This window comes from Camelus ferus, chromosome 6 (genome assembly GCF_009834535.1).
Source record: "Camelus ferus isolate YT-003-E chromosome 6, BCGSAC_Cfer_1.0, whole genome shotgun sequence".
Taxonomy (NCBI): Eukaryota; Metazoa; Chordata; class Mammalia; order Artiodactyla; family Camelidae; genus Camelus; species Camelus ferus.
In genome coordinates this window covers 91,072,472-91,099,823 of record NC_045701.1, presented here as the reverse complement: position 1 = coordinate 91,099,823, position 27,352 = coordinate 91,072,472, and the positions used below count along the sequence as shown (strand labels likewise).

At 51.4% G+C, this 27,352-nt stretch overlaps 1 protein-coding gene across 8 annotated transcripts in view; it reads right to left on the bottom strand.

Moving 5' to 3' along the window:
- Positions 1-384: 384 nt before the first annotated feature.
- The window catches only part of PPP2R5C (protein phosphatase 2 regulatory subunit B'gamma), a 120,698-nt gene continuing 93,730 nt past the window's right edge, over positions 385-27,352 (bottom strand). For 4 of the 8 annotated variants that reach the window (XM_032482659.1, XM_032482661.1, XM_006175661.3 and 1 more), the window contains 9 exons: positions 25,801-25,860; positions 23,720-23,828; positions 22,427-22,480; positions 17,051-17,221; positions 16,094-16,221; positions 15,351-15,452; positions 13,470-13,542; positions 8,564-8,680; positions 385-3,136 (listed from right to left, as the gene is read on the bottom strand). In XM_032482659.1, coding sequence (XP_032338550.1) covers positions 3,005-3,136; positions 8,564-8,680; positions 13,470-13,542; positions 15,351-15,452; positions 16,094-16,221; positions 17,051-17,221; positions 22,427-22,480; positions 23,720-23,828; positions 25,801-25,860 — 946 coding nt within the window. In that variant the 3' untranslated portion in view covers positions 385-3,004. Of the gene's footprint in view, positions 3,137-8,563; positions 8,681-13,316; positions 13,543-15,350; positions 15,453-16,093; positions 16,222-17,050; positions 17,222-22,426; positions 22,481-23,719; positions 23,829-25,800; positions 25,861-27,352 lie in introns of those variants that run through there. The other 4 variants (XM_032482660.1, XM_006175662.3, XM_032482662.1 and 1 more) reach the window with 3 other exon arrangements.

Here is a 27,352-nt window from a genome sequence, read left to right as displayed (position 1 = left end):
GGCTGAGGGGAGCGGTAGAGCGCGTGCTTGGCATTCACGGGGTCCTGGGTTCACCCCAGTACCTCCATTAAATAAAAAAACAAACAAACAAACAAAAAAAACCTAATTCCCCCTCCAAAAAAAAGTAAATAAAAAAAGAGAGGTGGTCGATAACAAGTCACCTCTCCTGTCCCCATCAGAGGAGTGAACAGGGAGCTTGTGGGAGGCTCCGGAGAGACCTCGCCGGAGTGGGCAGCCCAGTGGGCGCCCGGCCTGGGTCAAGTAAGGGACGCGTGCCCCCGGCCAGTGCCCCTGGCGTGGCTGCCCTGCCCCTGACTGTCACCTGCTAACGGTCAGGACCAGCTTGCCCGACATCATGGCTACATTTAGTGTCATGATGAGCAATAAAATTCACAGGTTCTTTATTTAGTCTGTATAATACACCATCTTTAGAGATTTTTTTTTAAATTAGATAAAAGAGCATATTAAATGGCAAGTGTATGAAGTTTCTCTTCATAAACAATGTGTCAAAACAAAAAGTTCTGAATTACAAAATGTTAAAAAATACGTCGGTACTTAACATTTCACTAAAGCATCAGGTTACAGATATTTTCTAAAGAAAAATAATTATGCCACTTACCTATTTTTGCTGTTTCTATGAACTTTTTTTTATTCTGTACATAGGACATTTTGTACAAAATATGAAGTCTACATTTTTATTATTCATTACCATAAAACAAAGATACAATGTATGTACAATATTAAAAGGAAACCATACTGAAGCCGCACTAAAAAGACACTCGGAATAGTGACGTTTCTGATGTACAGATACATTTCGGAAAGAGTGAAGATGCCAAATGCAGAACTTTATGAAGAAAAACAGTCACCAGTTTATTTTCCATGTAGTACTTCTGAAATCAGTTTGGTGCAGAATAAACAGTGTATCTATATAATAATACGCAAGTTGGACAGTTAGCGCAGGGACTCCGAGTACTGACTGGGAGCCTGTAAAAGGCCAAAATAGTAAACAGTGTCTCTTGTCAAAGAAAATTTGTTTCTCTCAAAACTCCCCCCCCCCCTTTTTGGTGAATGTTTGTCTTCAATAAAGAGCATAAGTAAGACCTAGACAAAAAGATGTTCTTATACGTTGAGCTTTACACATCACCCAAAGAGCGACAATTTGCTTTTTCCCCGGGGCCAAAGGAGAGGCTTCCCAGAAACCTCGCTCCCAAATACGCTGAGCATCCAAGTCAAGGATCTTTGAGAATCTATCAGCTAAAGACGGAAGTTCAAACAATGGTATATCAAAATACGTAAGACACTGCTTTATACAATAAAAAGCACCCTTTTTCCCTCAAAAGGAGAAGGCATCTAAACTTCTTTTAAATGATAAATTTCATAATGGTAAAGTGGACAGGTGCTTGTCAAGTTTCTCAGGAAGTGCTTCTCACCTGGCGGGCTTCTCTGCTTTCTGCCGGGGCAGCCTTTTCGTCAACTGCTTGCTCTTAACACAAGAAATCCACCCCCTTCCGCCCAAAATGGTTTTCCTCCAAGACACAAAGAAATAAACATTGTCAGCGGATTTCAGTGAAACCACCGGGCGGCAGGCACCACGGCTGCGCCGGGAACCACGTCTGCTTTTCACAATGTTTCAGTGGCTTCCCGAGACCTCGACTGAAAAACAGATCCTAAAAGAAGCCACGTTTTATCTTTGATGCATCAAGACATTTAACGTGAAGTTATAGCATCTTATGCCGGAGACAGAGGGAACTAGACCCACATGGTTAGAGGAGTGGTGCACATCTCAGCTCGCTTCCAAGCAGGAGAAAGAAGTCAAAACATTGGCCACCCTGAGAGAAATACAGAACACACCAAGCGCTGAGTTTAGAGATTCTTCTCCTAGTGCTGTCCCGTCAAAAACGAAAAACTCCATACATGTAGGGAAGTCTGAAATACACAGCAGCATCTGAAAACTGGTGAGAACTCAGACACTGTGTTTCCTGTCTGAGGTGTCTGTAACGTGTGCTCTTTTCAACAGAAAGAGACTCGTTTGAAGCCACCCCCGCGGCTTCCGCCTCTGAGCTTGGGGAGCCCGGCTGCGGCGAGGGGTCGGGGCAGTGCCGTCTCTCCGTCTTTCCGCCCACTGGGACCAGGAATGGCCTCGCTCAAAATGATCTCCTCCTAACTTTTACAAAGTGTGGGATTCTCAGAGAAGATAATTTTTACTAATCCAAGAGCCTGGTTCAAGGGCAATGACATGTGAGCGGAGAGAAAAAAAAATTCTGCAAGCAAAACCAGGAAAACATCACTGAAAGACTCCAATTCCAGGCAAGAGAAAGCTCTTTTTAAAGCAGATTTCTCCTGTGAGCTTGCTCCTGGGGTCCGGGCGCGGGACCCCAGACGTGGGGATATGGCTTTAGCTCTACCAGGAGGAGGACGTGGTGTAGAGCGACCCGAGCCAGGGAGCAGCGGCGGAGGTGGCCGCGCCACCGTCCCCGTGAGCTGTGTCAGAAACATGGCAGCAAAGAACCACTTCAATGAGATTAAAAAAGAAAAAAACCAAAAAAACCAAAAAAAGCCCCAAACCCAAACAAAACTCCCCCCCCCCCCAAAACCCAGAAAGAAACGGCTGGCGTGACAACCACTGGGATGCAGTCTCAAAGGCTGTAAAGTCTTTAAAAACACGTAATACTTTTTAAAAGTGTTCCTTTGATTCGAAGAACAGGGGTATTACAGCACAGGGCCGCCTGTCTGGGATGATGACCAATTCCGTTTGGGAAGATGCTGAGCTGGGAACTTTCCTTAGCTCTGCCTTGGGGACACATCTTATCTGGGGCCGTGCAGGGTCGCGGGGCCCTGGGTCAGCCCCGGGAGGTCACCATTGTTTGAACTCCTAGTCTTGAGCTGAGGCGGAGGGACGTTATTGCGCACAGAACAGGGTCGGGGAAAGCCTGGACTTTGAGTGTGACTGATCGGTATGGCACGAAGAGCTTGGGGTTCTACGGAACCGGAGCCGCGGCGGGGGCTAGCGCCCGTCCTGGGGCACCAGGTCCTCGGCTCGGCTGTGGGCCTCCAGGGCGCTCTTGGTGTGTAGGTCCTCGGGCAGCTCGGACTTGCGGCGCACCAGGGGCCGGTCCTTCTTCAGGTCCTTGTGTGCCTGGAATGAAAACGCAGCGGTGTTGGCTACTGACCTCGGGAAGCGCACTCGCTCTGCCTGAGCCCGCGGTGCACACGGCCCTGGTACCTCTTACCATCCCGTCAAGCAGGCAAGTTTGTCTTGTCCGTGAGAAGCCACCTGCTGACTCGTGGAAAGGATGGTGTGCACAATACTGGCATTTTGCTCTCCTAAAGTGTGTAGCTTTGTGCAGGGCACTGGCTGCCTCTACTTGGCACATTCACCAGTTCTGATAAATCCCATAAACAGTAAAACCTTCCTATTTCATAAAATGTTACCAAAGCCACTGTATGGCTATGTCCATTAGGGAGGCATTTCAGGAAGTTGAAATTTTCCTTGGAGGTAAATAAAAAGAATAAATGACAAACATATTTAAACTGCGTTCAAAGCCAATAACAGTCCTAAAACTTCTATCAAATTTGAAAAAAGATACTAAAAATGAAAAGTATTAAATGGGTCGTGCAGGAAAATAAACCCTCTGGAACTCAGAAAAACTATATTTGATTATTTACATAAAATTTCCTAATATTAAGGGTAAGAAATAAAAGACTCCCCTCTCAAGCCCATTTTCTTCTTAAAGTTTGGACATTTTGGTTTTACTTAAAAAAAATTAAATGAATCCCCTGTTGTATGAAGATTTAGTGAACTGTGTCTGCAAAGAAAGGAGGGGCCTGATAAGGGGCATTTATACCCCGGAAGTGCCCATTTCCATGAATAACTGTGAAACAAGCTGCTCAGTTTTGAAGTAGGACCACCACATTAACACCAGTATCCCTGAAACAAAACAACAGGCCCTCTGAGCCACCAACACACAGCGTGCGACCAGAAGACGCCAGGTCGTGAGGACCTGCAACCAGACCACGTCCTCCTTTCTGCTTGGTGTCTCCAGCAGAAGAGAGACAACGTTCAAAGAGAGGAAGGCTTCCCTGGTGGTCCTCCAACGTCTACTGGAAAGAACTCGCACTAAGTCAATTGCTCGGCAATAAGAACACGTCCCCACCGACTGCCCCGCGCGTCCGACGTCCTCGGTGTGATGTGCACAGCGCACCTCTCTTTGCTTTAATGAAAAGTCCAAGGACCTGCAGAAGCCCTACGCAACAAAGCCCACACTTCCGCAGAGTTAATATTTCTCAGGGTCCTTTGCAGATTTATCTAAGAAAACCGCAACAATGTCAAGGTTTGGAAAGAATTTTGGGTGTCATCATTTGAGGATTATTACCAGAAATGTTACTTGAACATTAACGGTCACTCCTGGTAAAGGCAGGAATTCTCTGATTTTTCCCCCCTGGGAACCAGCATAACATGGCTTCAGGACAACCGCCCCGACGGGAGACTGCGGAGGACGACCCTGAGGGGCAGGCTGTCAGGGTCACAGTCCCTGCAAGAGCCCTCTCATCTCCGAGCCACGAGAAACTCAGAGGGAAAATCTGCCCTGAGTTTTACGTCTGCCCCATTCTGAGCTTTAGAACAAGCAAAGCAAAGCAGAACAAAACCCAAGGCTTTCATGTGCCCGAGGCATTTCAGCACTGCCACAACAGGTGCTCCAAAGAGAGACATTCTGATAGAAAAAGGCAAAAGCAGCAACCTAGGAGCTGGAACCAACAGACACAGATTGAGAAAGCAGACGTGACCCCGGAAGCTTCCGAAGGGCAGAATGTGATGAACCCGCCTGAGCATCTGTGTAGCCGTTTCAAAGCGGTGTGCAAAGCAGAGAGCAATTTCACAGACCACAAGAGAGATCAGGAAAACAGGAGGCAGGAGAGAGAGAGACGGGTGTGGGGGGGCACCCCGAGTGAGTGACTCTTGGCGGAGGGCCGTGCGGGCAGACAAGCAGTGGACGGTGGGGCACACAAGACAGACGGAAACGATGCCCCAGACGTCTGGGCGGTGACGCGAGCAGGGGCGCCTCGGCCTCCGCCTGCAGCGCGGTGGCAGCTCCCAACGGCTGAATTCACACGGCAAGCGGGAAACCGCCACCAGGGCTGGGGCGTGTGTAAGACCGCACGCTTTCACTGCTTAATTCAGGACAGAACTCATGAACATCTCTTGAGGGGCCAGATGTCTTTGTCTTCACCACCACAGGCTAGAGTGACAGGGGAAAAAAGGGAGAATGCTTCATGTACATAACACCGTCAGCTCTTTCCCAAAACATAAAAGCCTAAATACACGCCTGCATATTGAGTGAGGAATACCTTCACTTCCCCCTTCCTCATCTGCGTGGCTGATGGTGTTTCCCCCGAACGACTGTTAAAAATGAGGAATGCAAACACTTCCAGTGTCTCTGATTTAAATGTCATTCACATGAAATGCACTATAGTTTTTTTTTGGAGGGTCTACGTAAGGTTACATGGTTCTCAAAAGAAACCCAAATTATGGTTCTGACAGGTAAATACATAGTTGAGTTTCTTCCACAAAATTCCTACCACTGACATTCTACCAGCATTAGGGTCTCCTCTGCCAGCTTCTCCTATAAGACTGTCATTTACCTCACATGTGTCCTGAGCCAATGTTTGAACCATTTCAAAGAAATGTGGAATTATTTCTGAAAAATAAAATTAGTTGAAAATAAAGGGGCATCGAAAATGTTCACATTACTAAATATAAAAGCTGAAAAGCCCACTTTTTAGCTATAACTTATGTCAATTTGGTCTCCATATGATGCACATAAATTTTCCCTGCATCTCAGTACCTTCTTTTTGCTTTAACAGTGTTTTTGAGAGTTTCAGGGAATGACTCCAAATGTCTTCAAGTTAAGAAGAGTCTGTCATATCAAATATTGTACCTCAGAGACTGTGCTATAAATATCTTCGTCTAGAGGGGTGGATATTTGGGGCTCTTGGCCTCCTGACTTTATTTTCTCTCAGTTGTTTCGGCTATTCTAGGTCCTCTGCATTTCCATGTGAGTTTTAGGATCAGCTAACTTATTAAAAAAAGAAAAAGCCTGCTGGGGATTCTGACTGGATTGAGTTAATCTCGAGGAGAAGTGGTATCTTAACAGTGTGGTGGTCTTCCGACCCAGAAACGTTGGCCGCAGAAATCCAAAGGTAAGTCTGGGGGAACAACTGTTGTGAGAATGTCAGGGACACAGAAAACTCAGTTAGAGGATCTAATTTCAAGGGTCATGGAAACACTGTGGAGGTGGTTTCATAGGTGTGTACATCTATCACAACTCATCCAATCGCACATTTGACACATGCGTAGTTTACTGTGCAGAAACCATACCACAATAAAGCTGTTAAAAAAAGTCATGAGAACAAACCAGCAAGCTGTAAGAGTTCTCCAGAAACATCCTGTCTGCATGTTGTGGCTCAGAACCAGCGAGGAGGTGACCACAGAGACTGCTTCCTTCGTCACACGTTCCCCCCCTCCTCCACGGGCTGCTGGAGGCTCCCCGGCAGTGGCCACCACGTGCACACTAGAGCCGACTTTCAAAGGCAGTTCTACTTAAGACGAGAACACTGTTTGGAATTGTGCTCTCGGTGCCCCAGAGCAGGCCCTGAATCACTGACACGTCCACAGACCACGTAATTGTGTAATATGTTCATTGCCCTTTTGGGCATAGTTTATTCTTTTCCTGTCTTTAACGATCAAGTCAAAGTCTGTACCAAAAAGAAAATCCTTCAGCACTGAATTATTTACTGTGTAAGGACTGGCTTGAAAACCACCGATTTCCTTTTCTTCTCCGTATGGCCTGAGCGACTTAAAGACTGACGTGTGGTTACAAGCTCACAGGCAGACCTGCTGGGAGGAGGGACACTGGTTTTGAGCTCCTCTGTCTGCAGTAATGAGGCTGGCGTTCATGTCCAGCACATTTGAAGCCATAAAATCAAAATGTTAATCAAAGAGGTGACCTCAAATTCTTTCCCAAGTTAAATAAAAATCAAGAAGTGGGAACAGTAACACCCCTGTAAGCAGAAGAATGAAAAACAAAGATTGTCATGTTTTTGATCCAATCAGTTCATTGCTAAGACTATTAGTTGTGAGGACATTACGGAATCAACTGGATTAAGTAAGAAGCGAGACACTGATGTTTTCCCACTGCATTTTTAGTGTTTGCATCCACCTGTCTCTGCTTTAACTTAAGACCAAGAACTAGCTGGGTGGGGACAGCCACGGATGAGTCCGGGCAGCCTCTCCTGCACAAAGGGTGCCTGGACCAGTGCGGTCCGGCCGGAAAACAAGGCCAGCCGGGGGTGTGATTCTAAACTTTCTAGTCAGCCACGTTAAAAGAGTGAAAAGCAACAGGAGAAATTTACTTTAAGAATGTTTTTCATTCAACCTGGCATATCCAAAACAGCACTGACACATTATCACGAGCAGAAGAGCACGCAGGAGGCGTTCCCGGGGTCTCCTCCTCACACAGGCTGGGCTGTGTCCCGTGTGCCCTGGGCAACGCCGTCTGCATGGTCTAGACCACGGGCTCTTGGCAACGCCTGAACCTGTCTGATCAGGTGGGGGATACAGTTTACTTGAATTAAAAACAGACAAGACAAATGTCTTTCTCAGCATCTGCACATCTTCAAACAAAGGCCCATCTGTGTCCACTGCCACCTCTCTCTGTTTAACTGAGCTCAGAACGACGCGACCATCTATGACCCCTCTGCACTCAACCTGCAGCAGGACTCTGGCCTCTCTAACCTGTTACATTTCGGGGCTGTAGCGCTGGACGTCTTTCAGAACCTTTCCACAGCTCAAAGGGGATTAAAGTTTCAGAGTCAGAAAGGGCCACGTCCCCAAATCCAGCCAGCACTACACAGTCTGCGTGGACTGAGAACGGGTGCGCTCAGGGGCGCACAGCACAAGGGTCCTCCCTTGGGCAGAGCTCCGTACACTACCCTCTGTGAAGCCTAAATCGAATACATTCCCAGTTTAGTGACAGGAGACTTTCTTTAGATCAGTGGTGATCCTAATGTGTATTTCCACAAAGGGGAAACAAGGAGGGTCCTGACAGAGCCCTGGCCCTACCACAGCGCGAGAGGCCGCGCGACCCAGCTGTGGGCAGGGCCAGGGCTCTGCCTGGGGTCCTGGGGCCTGGGACTGGCAGTCAGTCACCCTGTGGAGTAGAAGGGCCAGAGCAGAAGTCAGAGGGGTGCAGAGGGGCCCAGAGGGAAGACGCAGCTGCAAACCTGAGTTTTTGCTCTGGCTAACATGTCAGGAACAGTTAAGACCTGGGGCCGCTGCTGTGAAAATAACCGAAGAGACACCTGCAGGCACACACTTCATCCTTAAAACCTGTTCCTACTGATGTGGTCCCTAAGATGCATGGATAGCGCTTCCTGGCAGGTGACCGTACGTCTTCGCTGTGGCTGACACGGAGGCATGGTGTCTGTCATCACTGGAGCCACACGCATGTCTTAAGCAAACCTCTATGGGGCCCCGTGGGCCCCAAGGGGCTGTGTGCACGGTTACCTGGCGAGACTCTTCGTTCACTGTCTTTCTCAGCATCTGCACATCTTCAAACAAAGGCCCATCTGTGTCCATTGCCACGGGCACGCTCACGGTGCTGGCCTGGCTATACACCGCGTACTGCAATGCAAAGCGCGGAGTCACTCTTGGTCAGCGCCCGGGGCTCAGCTCCAGGGCTTGTCCTGGCCGGCAGGGCTCCCCACCAACGCCCTCCCCGGGGCCCCTCCTGAAGAAAGCCTGTGATGGGAAAGGTGCTGGCCTACATCGTGGGCCCTGCGGTCTCCAGACAACCAGAGCCCTGGGCCCTCGGGCAGGGACAGCAGGGCTGGCCCCTCAGCAGGCAACACCCCGCCCTTGATTTGGTCACAGGGTCTGCTCCCCGTGGAAACTGCCACCTCCCACCTTGGCGCACAGCCTTTCCCTCTCCTCCACTCCACCCCTTGCTCCTGCTCTCCACTTTGAGACTTGCTTAAACCGCATCACCCATTACACCCTTCATCTACACTCTCTTTGCTCTCATCCCAAACTGCTCACATCCCAAACTGCTGGCCCATCTGGGGAACTGATGCGCCCACAAGTCGGTGGGGTCCCCTCTGCTCCCCACTCCCCGGGGCCAGTCAGGTTCTGCGTGAGCAGGAGAGATTTCTGGCTTTGTTCTCCCCAAGGTGACACCGGGAGATCACTTCAGAGGCAGCTGTGATGGTTAAAATGGGCTAAGGTGCACGTGGTGGCCTGACAGCCCGCGGTGCTCAGCATCCACTCCATGCCTGCCACCAGCCGGCCACTATTCCAAGTACTCCGCACATCTTGCAACCAACCTATAAAGTGTGTGCTATGACTGCACTCGACCAACAGGAGGACTGAGGCACAGACGGGTCAGGCACCTAATGGGCTCCCTGACGAGGCCCCAGGCCAGGAACGGGGTAGATGGGACTCAGAGCTGGCAGCCTCGTCCCCCCTACCCCACCGCCACTGACCCCACATGCCTCCCTGGTACCCTCCTGCCTCAGTGGGAGGGTGTCCTGTCCACTGTGACCCCCTCCACCAGGCAAGCGTCCAGGAAGAGCAGCTGTCTCCTCCCAACCTCTTGGCTCGTCACCGCCTGCTTCGGGCTCTGGCCTCTATGTGGGACCGCGGGCACCAGGCTATGACCTCTCAGTTGCTAAGCTGTTTTGGGTCTCATCCTCCTGGACCTCTCCTGCACCATGGAGTGAACACAACTGTCCCCAAGCTGCACCGTCCCCAGCCTCTGTGATGCTGGCCTCTCCTGGCTCCTCCCCCACCTCCTGCCATCCTGGCTCCTCTCCCCTCTGCCACCCTCTCCTGTGGGTCCCCGACCCTAGCCCAGACTCTTCACCGTCCTCAGAAATGGGCTGATCACTTGCGGGAGCCGCACCCCTGACTCAGCATGGACAGGCACCCAGCTCCCCTGGCGCCCTCCGCCTACCTTTTCCATCAGCCCTGCCTGGCAGCAGGTTTCCCTATGTTTCTACAAGAAACGGGCGGGCCCCGAAGAGCTTACCCGAAATGCACGACGGGGCCACTGCTCTGGGTGATGCTGTACACCCGTATGGTTTTGGGAGTAAAGTCCATGTCTCCACTCTCTCCCCAGCTTCCCTCTAACACCACACCCAGCCCCCAGGACTGAGACTCTCTCCCCAACAGCCCGGCCTCCCTTCTCCCCTCTCTGCCCCAACCCCCTGGCTGGTTAGCCCCCCACAGTGGAGACTGCAGGGGCGGCCCCTCAACAGGTCCCGGTGAGTGGCGATACCTCGCCAAGGCCAGCCCACAGCCCCAGCGCTCCTTCCCGTGACTCTAAAGGCAGGACCCGGCCTCCCGCCAGCACATCCCTCGAGTGTGTGCCGTCACCTGACTGTGTGGATTGAATTCTCTTGGCCTCCACCTGGCTCCCCTCCTGGACGGCCAGCTCCCTGAGGCCGGGGGCTGTGCCTCATCTCTGAATCCTGGGAAAGTTCCAAGATCGGGACCCATCTGCCCAGAGGGGTGGCTGCCCGCTGAACACAGGGAGCTGGGGGCGTGCACGGCGCCTTGTCCTCAGGGGCTCAGCCAGGGTCGGGAGGGGCAGACAGAGGCACCATCACTGCAGCTCTCATAAGGTGGTGCAGGGGTGGCTTCAACCAGCCTGCCAGCTTTTGGCCACGCCAAGAGAAAACCAAGCTCTCCATAGAACCCACCGGGCTGAGAGTGGCCGGGGCTTTAGTCCCTGCTGGGGCTCCGGGCAAAGGAAGCACGAACGAGGATGGTACAAAGTGTCTGCGGGACATCACGTTGCCAACAGCCCGGGCAGCGGAGTCAGACCAGGAGTAAAAACCTTCTTGGAGGCTGAGTTCACAGCAGGTGAAGGAGCACCCACTTCCTTCCCCAGCGAGGCTCCCCTCCTGGGGGAGGTGGTGGCCGGACTCTGTGCCCTGGGCCGCCTACGGTGTTGTCTCGTCACTGCAAGGGGACAGAAACGCTGAGCCAGGGCCACACGTCAAGTACGCAGTGGTGCCTAGTCTTCACGTGGTCCCCATGGAGGGAGACGGGAGTGGAAGTGTCACATGGCTCCTTTGGTGGACCAGGAAACACACAGTTACGTTAGAAATCCTCAGTGTCTCACGACTTAGAAACACTAAATCATGCCTGACATTAAAAAAGCCCAACCGTCGCGGCCAGAGCTGCTGAAGTGCGCACGCGGACTCCTGAAGGGCCGGAGCGCGCCGGGCCCCAGCAGGCCGCGCGGGCCGGCCCTCCCGTCCCCCAGGGCGAAAGCCCTGGGGTGTGGGGCCGGAGGGCTGTCGGCAGGAGGGCCTCCAGCCACACGCCGGTGAACAGGAGTGAGGCCCTGGAACCCACCTGAAAGAAGGAAGCTACCTAATCATCTCTCACGAAGGCGAATCTGACGCGGAGAACCAAGCCTCCAAAGTCCAACTGCGTGTTTTCGTTACAGAAATAGGAAGCAAACGGTATCACCCACAGGATTATTCACCTTTTGCTGCTGTAAGTGGCAAGCAGTGACTAGAATTCAGAAAAGTTTCCCTGGAGAGAACGGACGGCAAGTACCAAGGCCCTAAGTTCCAGCCCCAAGACGGGCAGCCCAGGAAGTGTTTTCTGTCCCGGCCAGCGCACCGCAGCCGGGCGGGCGGCCGGGACCTGCTGGGGTTGAGTCACAGGTGGTTTCGACACAGACATGAGGGACCTGAGCAGCGCACACAACGCAGGGGCACGCGCAGGCAGGACCCACCCACCTGCGCCGCCACTCGAGACCCGGGAAACAGAACAGCCAAAGCAACAAGGACGGGATGTAAGAACGTGCAGGAAAAGTTCAGAAGAGGGGAGGCAAGGGTGATGTGTACTGGAAGGAACGTCTGCTGCAGCGCAGCACACAGCAGTGAGGCCAGGCCACGCCTGCCAGAACCACCAGCCAGCCCTTCTTTGTTTGCAGTGTAAAGTTTGATGCCATGTTCCACGACGTTGTTCCCACGTTCTAGTAAAATAGATAAAATCAGGCCCTCTGGTCTGGGTATGTTTTACAGACTTCTCAAGGGAGCTGACTTTGCGGGGGGGGGGGGGGTGACGGGGCCCCTGGCACGGCCACCAGGACAGAACAAGACAGCCTGGGCCCAAGGCAGCCCATCTGCCCACAGCGCCCCAGATGGACGGTTTCACTGCGTTTTCCAACAAACGTCTGTATTTTCACCTCACTTTCAACGTGAATTCTGTTCTTGAAAGTATATACCCACAGCTCTCTACGTAAATTAACTACTACAGTTTCACAGTGATCTTAAAATACCACTTGTATGTAAGAGCGTGGAATAAAAAGGACTAGAGAAATGCCAGTTACTTGTTTCAGGAGAAATTGAGGACACACACTTAAGGATGTCAGTTTCCCACACTTTGTCTCGAGTGTAGTTTTATCAAAGGAACACATACCGATGTGTTATCATGCAGGTGAAACACGTACTTTCAACTCTGTGCTCATGATCGGTTTTTATTAAATGCCAGAGAGACCGGAAGCCTGTGGGGCAGCTGAGATGATGACGCACAACACCTCTCAGCGAGGGAAATCGACAGCCGCTCGTGATCTGGCTTGCGCTGCTCAACCTCAGGGAGTAAAATCTCTTCTGGGGAGCTGAGGACAGCCTGAGAGTTCTTAGTGTGGCAAAGACTCACAAAGACGGTTCTCAGCGACGCTCAGACGGGCCCACAGCACCAGAGAACGTCTGCCTGGACTAGGCTCCAACCACGCAGCCTCGCGAGACCGCAGCTCAAAGCCCCCGGGCCCTGGCCGCCTGTTATGCGGCCCCCTACCCCGCTGCTCGCAGCTCCAGGGGACACGGCCTCGCGCCCACCTGCTGGGCGGCCCGGGATGGGGTAGGGGGGAAGTCAGGTGCTAACAGGGCAGGGGTCAGTTTTTAGTGACAAAAGGCGCGGCCCACAGAGTCCTCGTTTTAGGACAGAGGACATCCACTTCATCCTTAATCTATTCCAGATCTCACTGCTTTCCTTTTAGAAGTAATTTGATATGAAAAAAAAGGAAAACATCGTTTGAGCTACAGCAGCTATGACATTCGAGAGAGAGAGACAGAGACAGAGAGCGAGCGAGTGAGAGAGCAAACGACCATCTTGGCCCACACCAGAGGCTGCGTCCTGGCGGTCTTTTTACCACAGCACGTTCGTAAGGTTCATATCTCACTTAAAAAGCAGAAAAACGATGTCAATTCTTGGTAAAAACTGTGTGGGGCAAAGGAAGCACTTGTACAAAAGCTGGGAAGTGTTTTATTGCAGGTGTTTTCATTCACAACGTCAGTGAGGCCAACCCTCCCCGGCCACGAGGGGGCCACATCCTGTCTCATAAACCAGTCAAGTCACACCCCAGACGTGTTCACATTACTCTCTTTTTTAGTACCTGGGGGTTCGCTTTGGCTAGATTTTCTATTTTAACCCATGCTTCTTCTCGTTCTTTCATTTTTAGCTTCTCTCTGAAAAATAGTAAAATGTTGTTGGTGTTAGAGAAACGAATCAAATTCAGGAAAACATTTGGGGGGAAACACGGACATGGCCAGCAACGCAACCCTGATTTTTCCTCCGTCACTGTCTGGTCTGTTCCATGCAGGTCACAGCGGTGGTCACAAGGTACGCATTAGGGGCTGGGGGTTAACAGATACACACTACTGCGTCTAAGATAGATAAACAAGGACCGACTGTACAGCACAGGGAACTACATTCGACTTCTTGTCATAACCTGTAACAGAAAAGGACCTGAATGTGTATACGTGTGTATGTCTACGTAAAACTGAATCACTTTGCTGTATGCCGAAACTAACATTGTTAATCAACTAAGCATCGATAAAAAATTAAAAAAAAAACAACAAAAAAGCAAGGTATGTAACAGGAAAAAAAAAATGAAAAAAAGCAGCCAGGACTTAGAGAAAAGAGTTAAAAATATAAAGATGGCAAGACTGTGGCCGGCCCAGGAATCTGTTCTCAGGAGCACCAGAACGAGTGCGTCTCTGTCCCCTCCTCCCTCGTTTTCCTGCTTTGTCACAGGACGCACATCACCTGGACGGGAAGGCTGCGTGTCCAGGGAAAGTGAGCCGACTCCGCAGTGGGAAGGGACCAGGGGAACAGAAGTCCCGGCTCTGGCATCTGGACAAGGCGCAGCCCACGGGGCCCGGCTGTCAGAGCCTCGCCAGTGAGGCACGTGACCTGCAGTGACTCACTTATCATGGACCCAACTCTTTTTTTTAAAATCCAGAAGTGCAAATGATCTTTAAGGTCCCTTTCAGAGTGTGATGTTCCATGAGGGAGGTCCTGCCATCAGAAAGGCCCGGTGGTCACTGCCTCATGTCTGAACCCTGCAGTTGGCGGGGGCGGTAACGGGCCAGGCCACCGGCAGGTGGAATGAGGTCACCGAGCGGCTCCGACGCCCCCGCTCTAGACCTGCCGTGGTCTCTCACACTCTCCTTGTCACCCATGCTTCACTGTATCAGCTCTCCATGCTGCCTAGAATGTCAGCCCCATGAGTGCAAGGATTTCTGTTTGTTTGTTGTGTTGCCAGAACCTAAAACGGGCCTGGCATCTAGGTCAGCACATGCTGTGTAAGGAATGGGCATGGCCCTCGTCACACATGTGCTGTGACCTGACCTACATCGTGTGGCTCGTCCACCCCAGGCAGCTTCAAGTGACCAGCACAGAATCGACTCTGTGTAGTCCATATGGACCCTGAGGGCGTGATTCTGATCATTAATGAGTCACACGGCTCAGCACAGCCCAGGGTCAGTCATCTAGAAGGATCCCGCACAGCCTGAAAGCAGGGCCCTGATTTTGTGCAGGACTCGGGTGCCAGACTCTGGAGGAGGCCTGTCTTCATGGAGATGGACAAATGAGAACAGTGAAGCCACGCTGGATGGAGACTCCTGCTCTCTCATAGGAACCTTACAGGACAAATCCAAATTCCTGCCTTATCGACATGAAACATGACTACACATTATTGCCTTTAAGTATCCTGAGGTGCAAAAAGCCTGAAAGTTCAATTCCTGACAACACGTGTGCCTTCTGCAGCGCTGACGAAGCCAGCAGCACCATGGAGAGAAGCGCTGACTTGGAACACGTGCTCTTTGAAAATAAGTTCTCGTCACAAAGGTTCCATTGGCTTTCCAAGTATGGAAGGGCTGATTTTGCTTTAAAGTGAAGAATTAGTTTTTAGGGCAAACCGATGGGAGAGCTTTATTCAGGACTCAGGGGGAAAAAATCCTTGAAAGAATAACTTCTGAAAGGAGCGACTCACTTCAGTTTCTCTGCTTTGAACTGCTGGGTGCAGTCATCGAACAGCTTCTGGTTCATCTCCATGAAGAGTTTCAGTGCGTTGTATATCAAGCCGTGTATCGTCCTGAAACGGAAGCTCTGTGTTGACACCTCCCCACCGGCTCCTGACCCTCCTGGCCGCAGCTGCTCCCCCTCCAAGCCCATCGGGCTGTTTCAACAGCCTGCCTGCACCTCGCGAGCCTCCCGAGCCTTAGAGGTAACGCCTGTTACTTCTGACTCGTTCGTTTTCCTAGAGACAGCCACACCGTCCGCCGAGCTCAGCGCTGGCGGGCTGGCTGTGGCAGCCCAAAGCCACCCTACTCAGAAAACGAATAAAAAATGCTGAGACTCGAATGAACACGGTTAAGGCAAACTTGATTACATAGCGGACAACAACGGAAACCTTTTCTTCCTACAAATGTCAGCTTTCTCTCACTCTTCCTCACTGAGCCCCGAGGACGTGCAGTGACCTTCCACGACTCTGGAGGGAACTTAAGAGGGGCCGGGGCCAGGATTTGGGAGTGAGGCAACATGCCCAGAGCGGCCTGACCCAGGTGAGGAGGCAAACAAGAGGCCAAGACACAATGCACACTCCTGCCTGACTGCAGCCCACGGAGAAGTCAGTGCTCTAACTGACATCCAGACTCACACTCAGCCCTAACCGGCGCACCAGCAGAACATGGCAAGCCCCTGGGCGCACAGCCCGACGCGGCTGCTGGGCCTTACTTGTTCCAGTGGGTCTTGGAGTTGCGGTACAGAGACGGGAACATGATGGGCAGGATCCGGGCTGCATTGTCGCTGATCAGGCTCATGATGTACTCGTTGTTCCAGTAGTACAGTGCGCGCTCCGCCACCTGGGGACAGCACCCGCCTGCGTGTGACGCCTGCGTGCCCGGCTAGCGCCCGCCACACGCACACGCGGGAGGGGGCAACGAACTGCACTGGACTGGAAAATCATTATTATTTTTACAGATTCAAAGTACCCTAGACTGTAACCTTGAAGGGTCTTCAGCAAAGAGGCAGATGACCTCTTGTGTGTCAAGATCACGATCACTCATTTATCCACGACTCCAGCAAACATCTCTGCTGGACGTGGGCTGGATGCCGAGGGACAAGCCAGATGAGCTCACCCGCCCCTGCCGCAAGCTATCCTCCCCACCCATCCCCCACCTGCCTGTTAGGTGTCTACACCACAGGCAGTGCCGCCTGGCCCTGAGGGTTCCGCAGTGAACCAGGAGAGGCAGACCTCCATGTCTCTGTGGAGCTTACACTCCATGGCTACCCAAGTGATGGGCGGGCTGTTTGACTTGTAAGTGCTAAGTCCTGTGGCGAACAGCAGCAGGGTAGGGAGGGAGTGTGTGGAAACGTGGCTTTGATTTAAAACTGGTGGTATGGGGAGGGGATAGCTCAGTGGTAGAGCACATGCTTAGCATGCAGGAGGTCCTGGGTTCCATCCCTAGCACTGCCATTAATAATGATAATAATAAAACAAAATAGTCAGTGGTGGTGGAGCATGTCTGCGCAGAGGGTCCCCGGGGAGGGGCGTGAGATGACAGCAGAGTGAGTAACCCGGGGGCAGCGGAGGCCGCCAGGTTACACAGGAAGCAACACAGGACCAGCCACACACTGTGACCCACCCCCTCCAAAGGGACCCCCGAGGCGAGCCCCCGGCCCGGCCCGTACCTGGAAGTGGGGGCTGGAGACGCACTTGGCCAGCTGCCGGAAGAGGGGCTCCATGATCTTCACAAACTCCGACGGCTCGATGACGTCCAGGATCTCCTCCAGCTCATTCAGGAACATGACCTCCTTTGGACTGTGAGTCTTGGGCCAGTACTTGAGAAGCGCCATGACCACCTGCGGGAGGGACAGCAGAGCGTGAGGCCGCGCCTTTGCTGAGGGGTCCTCTCGGCAAGGACAGGGGAAGTGGAGCTTTTTCCTTGCAGAAGGAACAGTGACTCAGTAATTAGGACGCGGGTTTGGGTTTTTTTTTAATTAGAGAGGTAGGCCTAATACTGTGTGCTTCAGAACCACAATTTTAATTTACGTGATCCCCTCTGACGAACCACAATTTCAGTGAGAGTCAGTTTCTTTAAAAAAAAAAAAAAAAAGACAGGAAAAAGGCAGCTAGGCGAGCTCGGAGAGAACAGGACGAGCGGAGAGACACAGAGGTGAGGGTCCACACGCGCCCCGGCGCGGGCTGGCTCTGCGGCGCGGGCTGGCGGCACACGCGCACCGCACACTCTGCTTCTCTCTCAGGCTAACCGGCCGCTCAGGTGTGTTCACACACCCACACACACAGAGTGTGTGTGCACACAGTGCTTTCAATTGTGCTAAAACACACCCAAAAGAGAGACGTAAAGCCAACTGATGTTGGTGGCAAACCCTCTGTGCGTGGCGTGGCTGGTGCCCCCGAGCCCTCCTCAAAGAGGGGCTGCCGAGAAGACACTGTTACTAAACCCATGCAGGGGCCTGAGGAGAGCCAGCCGGCAGTGAGTGGGTGGCAGCCCGGCCCCAGCTAGGACCCCCCATCCCTGTGAGACACGTCCAGCCGGGCGGCCACAGCTCCTAGGGGTGAGCGCCGGGCGTCCCGTTCCTGGCCCGTCACACCGCAGACCATGAGTCTCTGCCTTTCTTTACCATGTTCCTGCAGCCCCCAGACTTCCTCCCACAACCAAATCAGTAAAGGCTGTTCACCCCAAACACCAGATTTGGAATGCAGATTAGAACTTCTCCTAGACTGGAGCTACCTTAAGTCTAAGCCAGCACAACGATCCAAACACTTCTGTGCGGGTACGTAAAGCACACACACACTTGCACACGTAACCACAACGGCCACCTGGCACTCAGAGCAGCCGCTGAGCCTTGTCGCAGCGATGTCTGGAACCACCACCGGCCAAGCAGCAGGACTGTGGCGCACGTCACCGCGAACTCCCGACTCTTGGGTGGGCTGGTGGTCCCCACTCGGTGGTCGCCTCCAGCCCCGCAGATCACACCACTCTGCTTACAGGCCGGCCTGTTAGCCCTCATGTGGTTAAAAACAAGGGGCTTTTGAACAATATCTGTTAATAGCAAACTGCTTTTGATGCTTTTGGTCTTTAGGCTCCTGGATAATCTTTTATGATATTATTACACTTTATAAAACTCCAAAATTTATTTAAAAAGTGCTCTGAGTTTGGAAGTATGATGTAAAAATTTAAAACACAAATGTCTTTAAAAAGGAATTATTTTAAAAAATGCATCATTTAATGATTTTCCTCCTATTTTTTGCTAAAATCATGTAACAGACACGAGTGTCTACTATACTCTGCGTTCTGAAACCACTGCTAAGAGAGAGCAGAGGCAAATCGCTTCACAGGTCTCTCATTCCTTGTCATTTGGCAAATGGAGTTTTATTAGAAGAAATACGTTAACTTGTGAGCTACAGGACCAACTGATGCAGCTGTTCGTGTCTCTGGAAAGGGATTACTTCCGGTATCGGTGTCACGTGCTGGGCTAACTCTGCATGCTGTCTGGAGTGACCTATGACCAATCCCCAACCGTCTCAGGCTTCTGTGGGTGACAGAGGCATTTTGCACAAGTGGGTGTCTGCTGGGGGTGCTCATCTGAGCCAACCACGTTGCTGGCTGCTGGGGGCACGACCCTGAGCTTTCCTGGGGGAACTCAATGGGCTGCCCGCCCCCTGGAGAGGGCTGGGGAGGGCAGGCAGCCCCGCCGGGCACCCTGGGGAGCCCCGCTCCATCCTGGAGGTCTTGGAATACCAGGGAAAAGAGCTCCCACCAGGCCACGGGTGAAACTCCGTCCCCTTAACAAGACAGGTGGGCCGGAGCGGAAGATGATTTTACCTCCCTCTGCTCTTTGATGAGCTTCTGACCCTCTTATAACAACAGTGCACATGCTCCCCATGACCAGAAAGCACTGTACAGGTTTCAAATAAAAATATTAATCACAGATTATAAATGGGAGCAACAAACGTCTCTTAAATGGAGCAGACTTTAAAATCTCCTGAGCCTGAGGGGAGGATATAGCTCCACGGTAGAGCGTGGGCTCAGCATGCTCCAGGTCTTGGGTTCAACCCCCAGTACCTCCATTAAGAAAAAAAAATACATAAATAAAACAAAAACTCCAGAGCCAAACGTGCACTGACTCGGGGGCGCCATGGGTGCAGAGCTGCGGGACACACGCGGACGCTGAGCTCCCTCCCTGGTGTTTACACCACTGTCTCACGCGACATGTGCTCTACGCCCAAGTGAGACAAACTGGCCGTTGAATTTTCATGGTACGTGAATTTCAAAGGAAGGGATTTACTGAGGCCAGGGTCTGAATATTTTTAATGCACAGAAAATGAAATCCTCCTGTGGTCAAGAGTCCTAGTGTATTATCTGGGTTACAGGAAACTAAGAAACGAAGCGGTTCTGGGTGGAAATACTGAGGATGGGTGTGTGGGGGCTTGAAGCAGCTTTTTGCTCGTGCCAAGTCAGAGACCTCTGCCTACTATTTCAGCCAGAAGGGCCCAAGCAAAGCCAGTACACCGTCTCCTGCCTTCTTTCAGACAACTGCAGTTAGAGGCTCTCGCTCCTGCAAAGCTGTATTAGCTGCATGAATGCGGATTCATATGCTTTATCAGCCTTCAGGCCACTTTCAGCTGAAAGAGAGGAGCTGGGCTCGCTCCTGGGCCAGGCCGGAGCGGCACTAGGACGAGGCTCCCACGGACACGGCGGGGACGGGGACGCGCAGGGGTGGCCGGCGGGAGGAGCCCTAGTCTGTGGCGAAGGCAGAGTGATGCTCGGCGAACTCTCCAGCCTCTGGAGAGTATGAGAAATACGCACAGAGAAAAATCGTGGAAGAAAACCGCACACTCCTCTTTCTGTATTTTTCTCCCCCTTTTTATTATTGAAGCAGGAAAAGGGCGGCGTGCGTGTTAGGATTTCTTCACATGGTACTTTCTCCAGTGAAAACTCTCACCCTTCCGCTTGGAGAAGGCCTTCAAATACAGACAGGACTCAGGACGTGTCACCACTGGAGAGATGCTCAAAAGGCTTTTTGTTTCTTATCCGTGCCACGTCATTTTTCTTTCCCTATCTGAACGTGTCTTCAGTTTAGTCAAGGAGGATAAAATAACATACCCTCACCCCAGGCTGGAGTAAACACTGTGTGTGACCCTGAGGTCTGAAGACGTGGTGCATCTCCTTGGGGGATTCCAGAATGCTGGACAGGAGGAGACCCCAGGGAGGGTGCAGGGCAGCCCCGGTCACCTCCATGGCAGTAGCTGAGGGATGGGACCAGGGGCTTTCAGGCTTTCCCTGAATTTGTGGGTGAGATGGGGAGACCCACATGGAGAATTTAAAAGCTCAAAAGAAAGCAGAGATCAGAAGCAGTTTAATTCAAGAATACAATATTAAGAATTTCTTTTTTTTTTACTATAAAAATTACCATCTCACAAGAAAACTGTGAAAAACTATGAAGGGGAGGGAAGACTCAGGAATTAACAGTATTTACCTTTTCTAGTCCAACAACGACTTTTAAAAGAGTGTTCAAACATTTAAACTGGCACCTAATACTTTTTGCTTTGTTACTGGCTCTGTTTTTACTTGATTAAAGAAAACTCAATTAAAAAATGAATTTAAAGATATTTCTCCAAAGAAGAAACACAAATGGCTGACACACACGTGTACAGATGCCCACCACCACCAGTGACTGGGGAACTGCAAGTCAAAACCCACAGGGAGTGGCCACTCCACACTCACTAGCACAGCCGTCGCCAGACACATGGAAAACAGCAAGTGCCGGCGAGGGTGGGGGCGCTGGAAGCCCTGTGCACCGCGGCTGCGGGTGCGAGGCGCTGCGGCTGCTGCGGCCGCTGGGGCTGCGAGGCGCTGCGGCTGCTGCGGGAACCCGTCCGCACTTCCTCGAAAAGCTAGCACAGAGCTACCACACACACGACTCGGCAGTCCCACTCCTGGGTACACACCCAAAGGAACGGAGAGCAGGGACATAAAGGAACATCTGCACACACGTGCTCGTACAGTACCACTCAGGACAGCCCAAATGGGGCCCCGCACGATGGGATACTGTTCAGTCATAGCAAGAAACGACGTTCTGGCACACGGGGCGAAACGCATGGACCCTGAGGACGTTGTGCTGAGTGAAATGAGCCAGTCACAAAAAGGACAGATCGTGTAGATCCCACTCACGTAGGTCCCCGGTAAGATTCGGAGACAGAAAGGACCTGAGAGGCCACTGGTGGGCAGGCAGGGGGGCAAGGGGGGCTAGAACTTAACAGAGACAGAGTTGCTGTTCGGGGCAATGACCAAGTCTTAGAAACAGTGGGGACAGCTGCATGTTATGAATGTAATTAATGCTGATGAATCGTACACTTAAAACAGTAAAGCTTACGTTACACAGGATATTTCACCACATTTAAGCAGCAGCATGATACACCCAAAGCCACGCAGTGGTACGTGTTAAGTGGGTGTGTTATGTGGCACGTGAGGCACATCTCACGAAAGCTGTTAACAGAGAGCGCATCCAGCGCTTCACCCGGCACCTGACATGGCCGACTTCGTAAATCTGGGCTACAGCAGCCTTTCTGTTCTTAGTAAAGATAAAATGACAAGCAACTTAGAAATCTAAGCACTGACTGGTAGCACTCTAATGTTCATTTATGATGCAATGACCAGACAATAGTTACACTCTAGCTTGGAAGGAATTTTCAAGACAGTAGAACCTCTTTAGTGTAAGTGCTTGAGTCCTCACTACAGAAAATACGCTGCGAAACCAAGCACCAGGGACACATTAACCCGCATGTGCCTCAGCAGCCTCTCTGCTCAAGGAGTAAAACGCAGGAGGGGGCGAGATGGCATCTTGTTACCTAAAATACTCACTGCAACGATGAACTTGACACTGAAATGACTGTAGCTTAAGCCGTTGTGACACAGGAATGAGCTGGGCCTGGATTTTTAGTGTTACAACAGCTACTTGTCCAAGCAGTCAGACCGTGACCCTGACACCCAAGGAGATACACTCCCCACCCCAGGGCCCGGGCAGAGAGGGCGCACTTACTGGTTCAGTGAGGGTGCTGTCCTTTTCTAGAAACTGCACGACACAGTACGCCAGCTACGGGAAGAGGAGACAGAGCATTAATGTTCCATTTTAACAAGGAAATGCTGGGTCGCTGGTAGATGCCGTCCTTCGAGGAGACAGGGCCAGATGTGTGTGCCCCCCGCGAGGTGGGCATGAGTTCCCCCACAGGCCCTGCGGAGGCCCTGCGTGTGACTCAGGAGGACCCCAGGACCAGCGTGCACAGACCATCTGTAAAGGGAACACGGGAAAGCTGGAAAACCAAGGGACAGTCCTTTAGACCAACACAACAGGTCAGCCGGGCGGGTGGGGACTTCTCTGGCCTTTGTGGAGATGGTAATAGACAAGTAATGTAACTGCTGGGAAAAAAAAATTAAAATCGGTTTCTATCTTATATCCCTAAACTCTTAATTTCTAAGATAGAACAACTAACAGATAACAAACTGGCTGAATGTAAAGATGTTACCAGCTCACAGCAGTCAGAGCAAAATCTCTAAGCAAAACAGCTTCCAGGAAGCCAGTGTCCTCAGAATCACGTAAAGAACACGCGTTCTGTTGCTGACCCCACAGGCAGACTCCCCGAGGGGGCTTCCTGGTTCGTGGATCCGGACACGGGCTGGTGCCCGGCCCGCGAGCACTGACGAGAGAAGCGACACCCGCCCGCAGTGAAGGGGGCTGTCTCCCTAAACCTTCTCTGTGTTGCCGTCAGTGCAGCGTCAGTCCTGTCTACGCAGAAGGCAGAAGAGTAAGAGGAAGGAAGGACCAGATCTCCTTGGTAAACGTGGCTGACCAACCGGCTAGAAACCACTTACGGACAAGTTTCCAGTATAACTGTAAACAGATTTTCACAGAGTTAAAAACGCCCACAGCTTAAAAAACAAAACAAAACTTTTTCTTAAGCCTGTTATTGGCCACAGACATACAGAATTTTTCTCTAATGCCCTAGATTTTAAATTACACTACAGGGGACTTTCCTGAGAAGTCTTCCTCGACTCCTTCATCGAGTTGGCCATTCCCTTCCTGATGCTTAAAAGTAACTTTGAAATTTTCCGTTCCTGAGATTTTTGATTTTTCTTAAAAGGCATCTCCCTTTAACTCTTCTTCCTTTCATCATCACCAGAACCCTGACACCTCAGTCCACCATGTGACGTAAGAAAGCAAACACCCCCAACTAAGGGGCTGGTGTTCAGCGTCTCAGCGTCTCAGCTCACTGATGTCCAAGCAGAGATGACCGAGCTCCCCCTGCCCGACATCACGAGAGGAGCCCCTACTTACCTGAGGATGGTAGACGCTCAGAGACTTCACTTTGTGCAAAGGTAATAACACCTTCAGTAAGAAAATCTTGTGCTCTTCTTTTAGTGGTAAGGCAAATCCATTAATTATACTGTGAAAACAGAATTGATTCAAAGTTTATTCAAACTATTTACAAATTCCAGATTAAAAAATCTATCTTGCTGTTTTTCGTTCAGTTTTTGTTTTTAGCATGAAACCCAGCAAGCAAAGGATGTGTGTCAGAAAAAAGGAGGGAGGACATCAGGAGAAAGTAAGAGGTCGTTAAATACTTTTGAGGAAGCAGCATCATTTTTATCTTTGTAACTACAGGGTAATTTTTAAAGTTCTGAGTTTACAGGGCGCTGTCTGGAACTGCAGGAGTCTCTGGGGGCAAACCTCCTTCCTTGGACGGAGACACGGAGACCAGATGGCTTGGCTGGGACGTCAGCATCTTCTCCATCTCTGGGGACTCCCACTTCCCCAAACAAAACATCGTATCTTGGGTTGGTACTGTTTCCCTGTCAAAGATTTCAGTCTTTCCACGTTTGCACGTAGACTGAAGCACCTCAGATGCCGGGATGTGTACCGGCACCCTCATGGATTATGTCCAAGCCCCTGTTTAAGTGCTGTCATGGTAGAGAGGAATGCTGCCCCAGTACTCTCCTGCCAGCAGAACGGTCTGAGTGGGCAGAATGGACACTGTTTCAAAATCAACAAGAAACTGGGTCCCTTACTCCGAACCTCCAAACTGAAGTTCTGTCTGTAACATCAGGTAGTTGATCTATTTGGATTTATACTCAGGCAAGTTCCCGAGAGCCACAGAGGCAATCAGAGTGATTTCTAAACTGGTCCCGCACTGCTCAATTGCGGGCGTGTGGCGCTGCAGGCAGGGTTAGTCTACGTGGCCATCGGGGACCACGTGGGGGTAAAACAGTCTGTCCTGGGAGTGGAGGACCACGGAGCCCCTGTGCCCAGAGTGGCAGGCTGTCCGGACCCTTTACTCAGCTCGCCCTGGCCTGGCAACTACCTCGGACGCGAGTGTGATTATCGTCCCACTTTACAGCGAGGGAAACGGAAGGTGAGGGTGGTTAAGGCCGTACAGGGAAGCAGGGAAGGCTCCTACTCCAGCACTCACTACGTCCTGCTGGGAGACAGAAACCCAGAGTGCATGGAGACCGGTCCGGTTCTCCACGCGGACTGACGGTCGTTGGACATGGCGGCTGACTCAGCGAGGAGAGTCTGAACTCCTGGACCACACGTCCACCAGATGACAACAGATTCCTTTGAAAAGCTGACTGTGCTCAAACCGTCCTGGGAGTTGCCAGGTCAGATGAGAGTACAGTCTCCTTCCCACAGGGCCCCTCAGATCCTTTAGCTACTAAGGTGCACTGAACCCCAAGCAAGGTGTTGGGGAAAAATCACTTCCAAGCTCATTCAGCCGTGGAGCCCCAGGGAACTCTGGGAACCAGGAGTCAGGAGGTCTGATATAAAACCTACAGGTCATCGATTAAAAAAAAATGATAGCAGGTCCTGGGTTCAACCCCTAGTCCCTCCACTAAAAAATAAATAAGTTAATAAAAACCTAATTACCCCCCCAAAATTTTTTAAAAATTAAAAAAATGATAGCAAGAACTCTATTTCTATTAAGATGAGATTTTTGAAATTATTATTATTTTATAAATATACATAAGAAAAATGTATAAAATCAAAGTGATTTGAAATATTAGCACTTAATACCCTAAGGTACAATAAACGATCTATTCTTTTAAGTGTCAAACATAAACCTTTTTAATGTAACTATTTTTAACACTGCTCTTGAGGAAATAATTGAAATTGTTTCCATAGTAATGCTACTGAGGTATAAGAAAGAGAATCTACACATGGAATCACGAACCCGAGAGACTTGTCAGTTAGCATGTTCTGAGTCAAGAGCTGGCACTAAGTGAGCTCTTATTTAAGGTCTTTTTGAGAACGGTTTAAACTGCCTTCCTTTGGGGAGGGGTGGGTTGAACACAACAAGCTGGATCATTTCAGCATAAATTCCATCTAAGGCCACTCACTACCAGCAAAGAGAGATGACTTACCTTCCCAATATTTCCAGTAATTCTGCTATGCCATTGTGATGCTCTGTTTCATAAATAAATCTAGAAAAAGCAATTTGTCACTTAGAATTAGACACTGAAATAATGACTCGAAAAGACTAGAAAACACGCAGCTGGGCAACACCAAGCTCTTCCTCTGTGAAAACTGGTCCTGGGGACCCCGCCGATCATCACCGAAGAGAGTCCGCACAGCCTGGACGCGCAGACACTCGGAGGGACGGGAGGGTGGGCATGCTCGAGTCTCTCCCGAATGTTTTATGTTCAAAGTTTCAAATGCAGAAACGTGGAAAGATTTTTACAGCTGAGCACTGCATTCAACCTCCCAGATCTGCGGGCGGACAGTGTGCCGTGTGCTTTATGACACACACACCCTCCATCCACCCCAACCGATCTGCTGCTTTGCCCAGTCCCACCTGCGCTGACTTCGTACTCACTTCTGAAGCCTCCAATATTGGCGCAGTCTGCAGAGGGACAAGCTCCCTCCCTCTCCCTGGCCCCAGGCTCTCCCTGCACTGTCTCCAGGGCGGTCCTCTTAGCACTACTACCCCCGCCTTGGGGCTCAAGGCCTTGGGGCTCGATGCGCGTCCCCCAGAAGCTGCCCCCCCACCCATCGCGTGCCCCCTGGGGCTCCCAGCACCCGCAGCCGTGTCATCTGAGGATGGGGACGAGGACTCATCATCACCGTATCCTGGGCGCTAGGACTGCCCCTGGCATCTGTCCAATACCTGAAACACATCTGCTGACTAAACTAGGGCCGCGAGAGGGAACAGGAACAGGGAACAGGGAAGGTCTGCTCTGCAAGGGCCCCTGGGGACCAGCGGCTCCCACCCCACCTTGTGCGCTCTGCCTGACCCAGAGGCTTCCGACAAGGGTCCTGCCTATCAGATGAACTACTGGTTTAGAGACAGTTCTGAGCCGAAAATTAGAGTTTGTGATGATTAAAAAACTTCACTGCCCTTGTCTGACACGAATAGATTAGTGCCCGTAAGGTCAAATGCCCAGGTGTGAGAAATTGACAACATTGTAAACTGACTGAAAAAAAAAAAAAAGCCTAGTGCGAAGCCGGGATAGGGCCCGGTTTCCACATTCTCCAATGACCCAGCCCTAAAGGAGGTTTTGACAAATTGTTAAAAACAAGGGCAGGGGGCTGGAGGGGGAGAGAACAAAGGCCTGTGACCTGGCGCAGGTGGCTCGCAGGCTGGCGGGCAAGGTGGACGCGAGGCTTGGACACCAGCTTAGGCCAATTCGATTCGAGCTGACAGGCATCAGGGGTCAGAAGCCCCAGAAGCAAAACACGGTGACCACGCACAGAGCCGAGGCAGGGAGGTGCCATGACGATCACGGCTGCTGGGGTGGCAGGAACAAGGGCACGGGCCCCGCTGCGGGTGGGGCAGCCCCATGCCAGCCCGGGACCCGGGCGCCTGCCGCTGCCCTTGCCCTGAGATGGAGAGCTGGCCTGGTTGGGGGGGGGGGGTCCGGCCCCTACGGGGTCAACACATTAGTTTACAAAATTCAGCCTGAGGTTCCCTCTGCT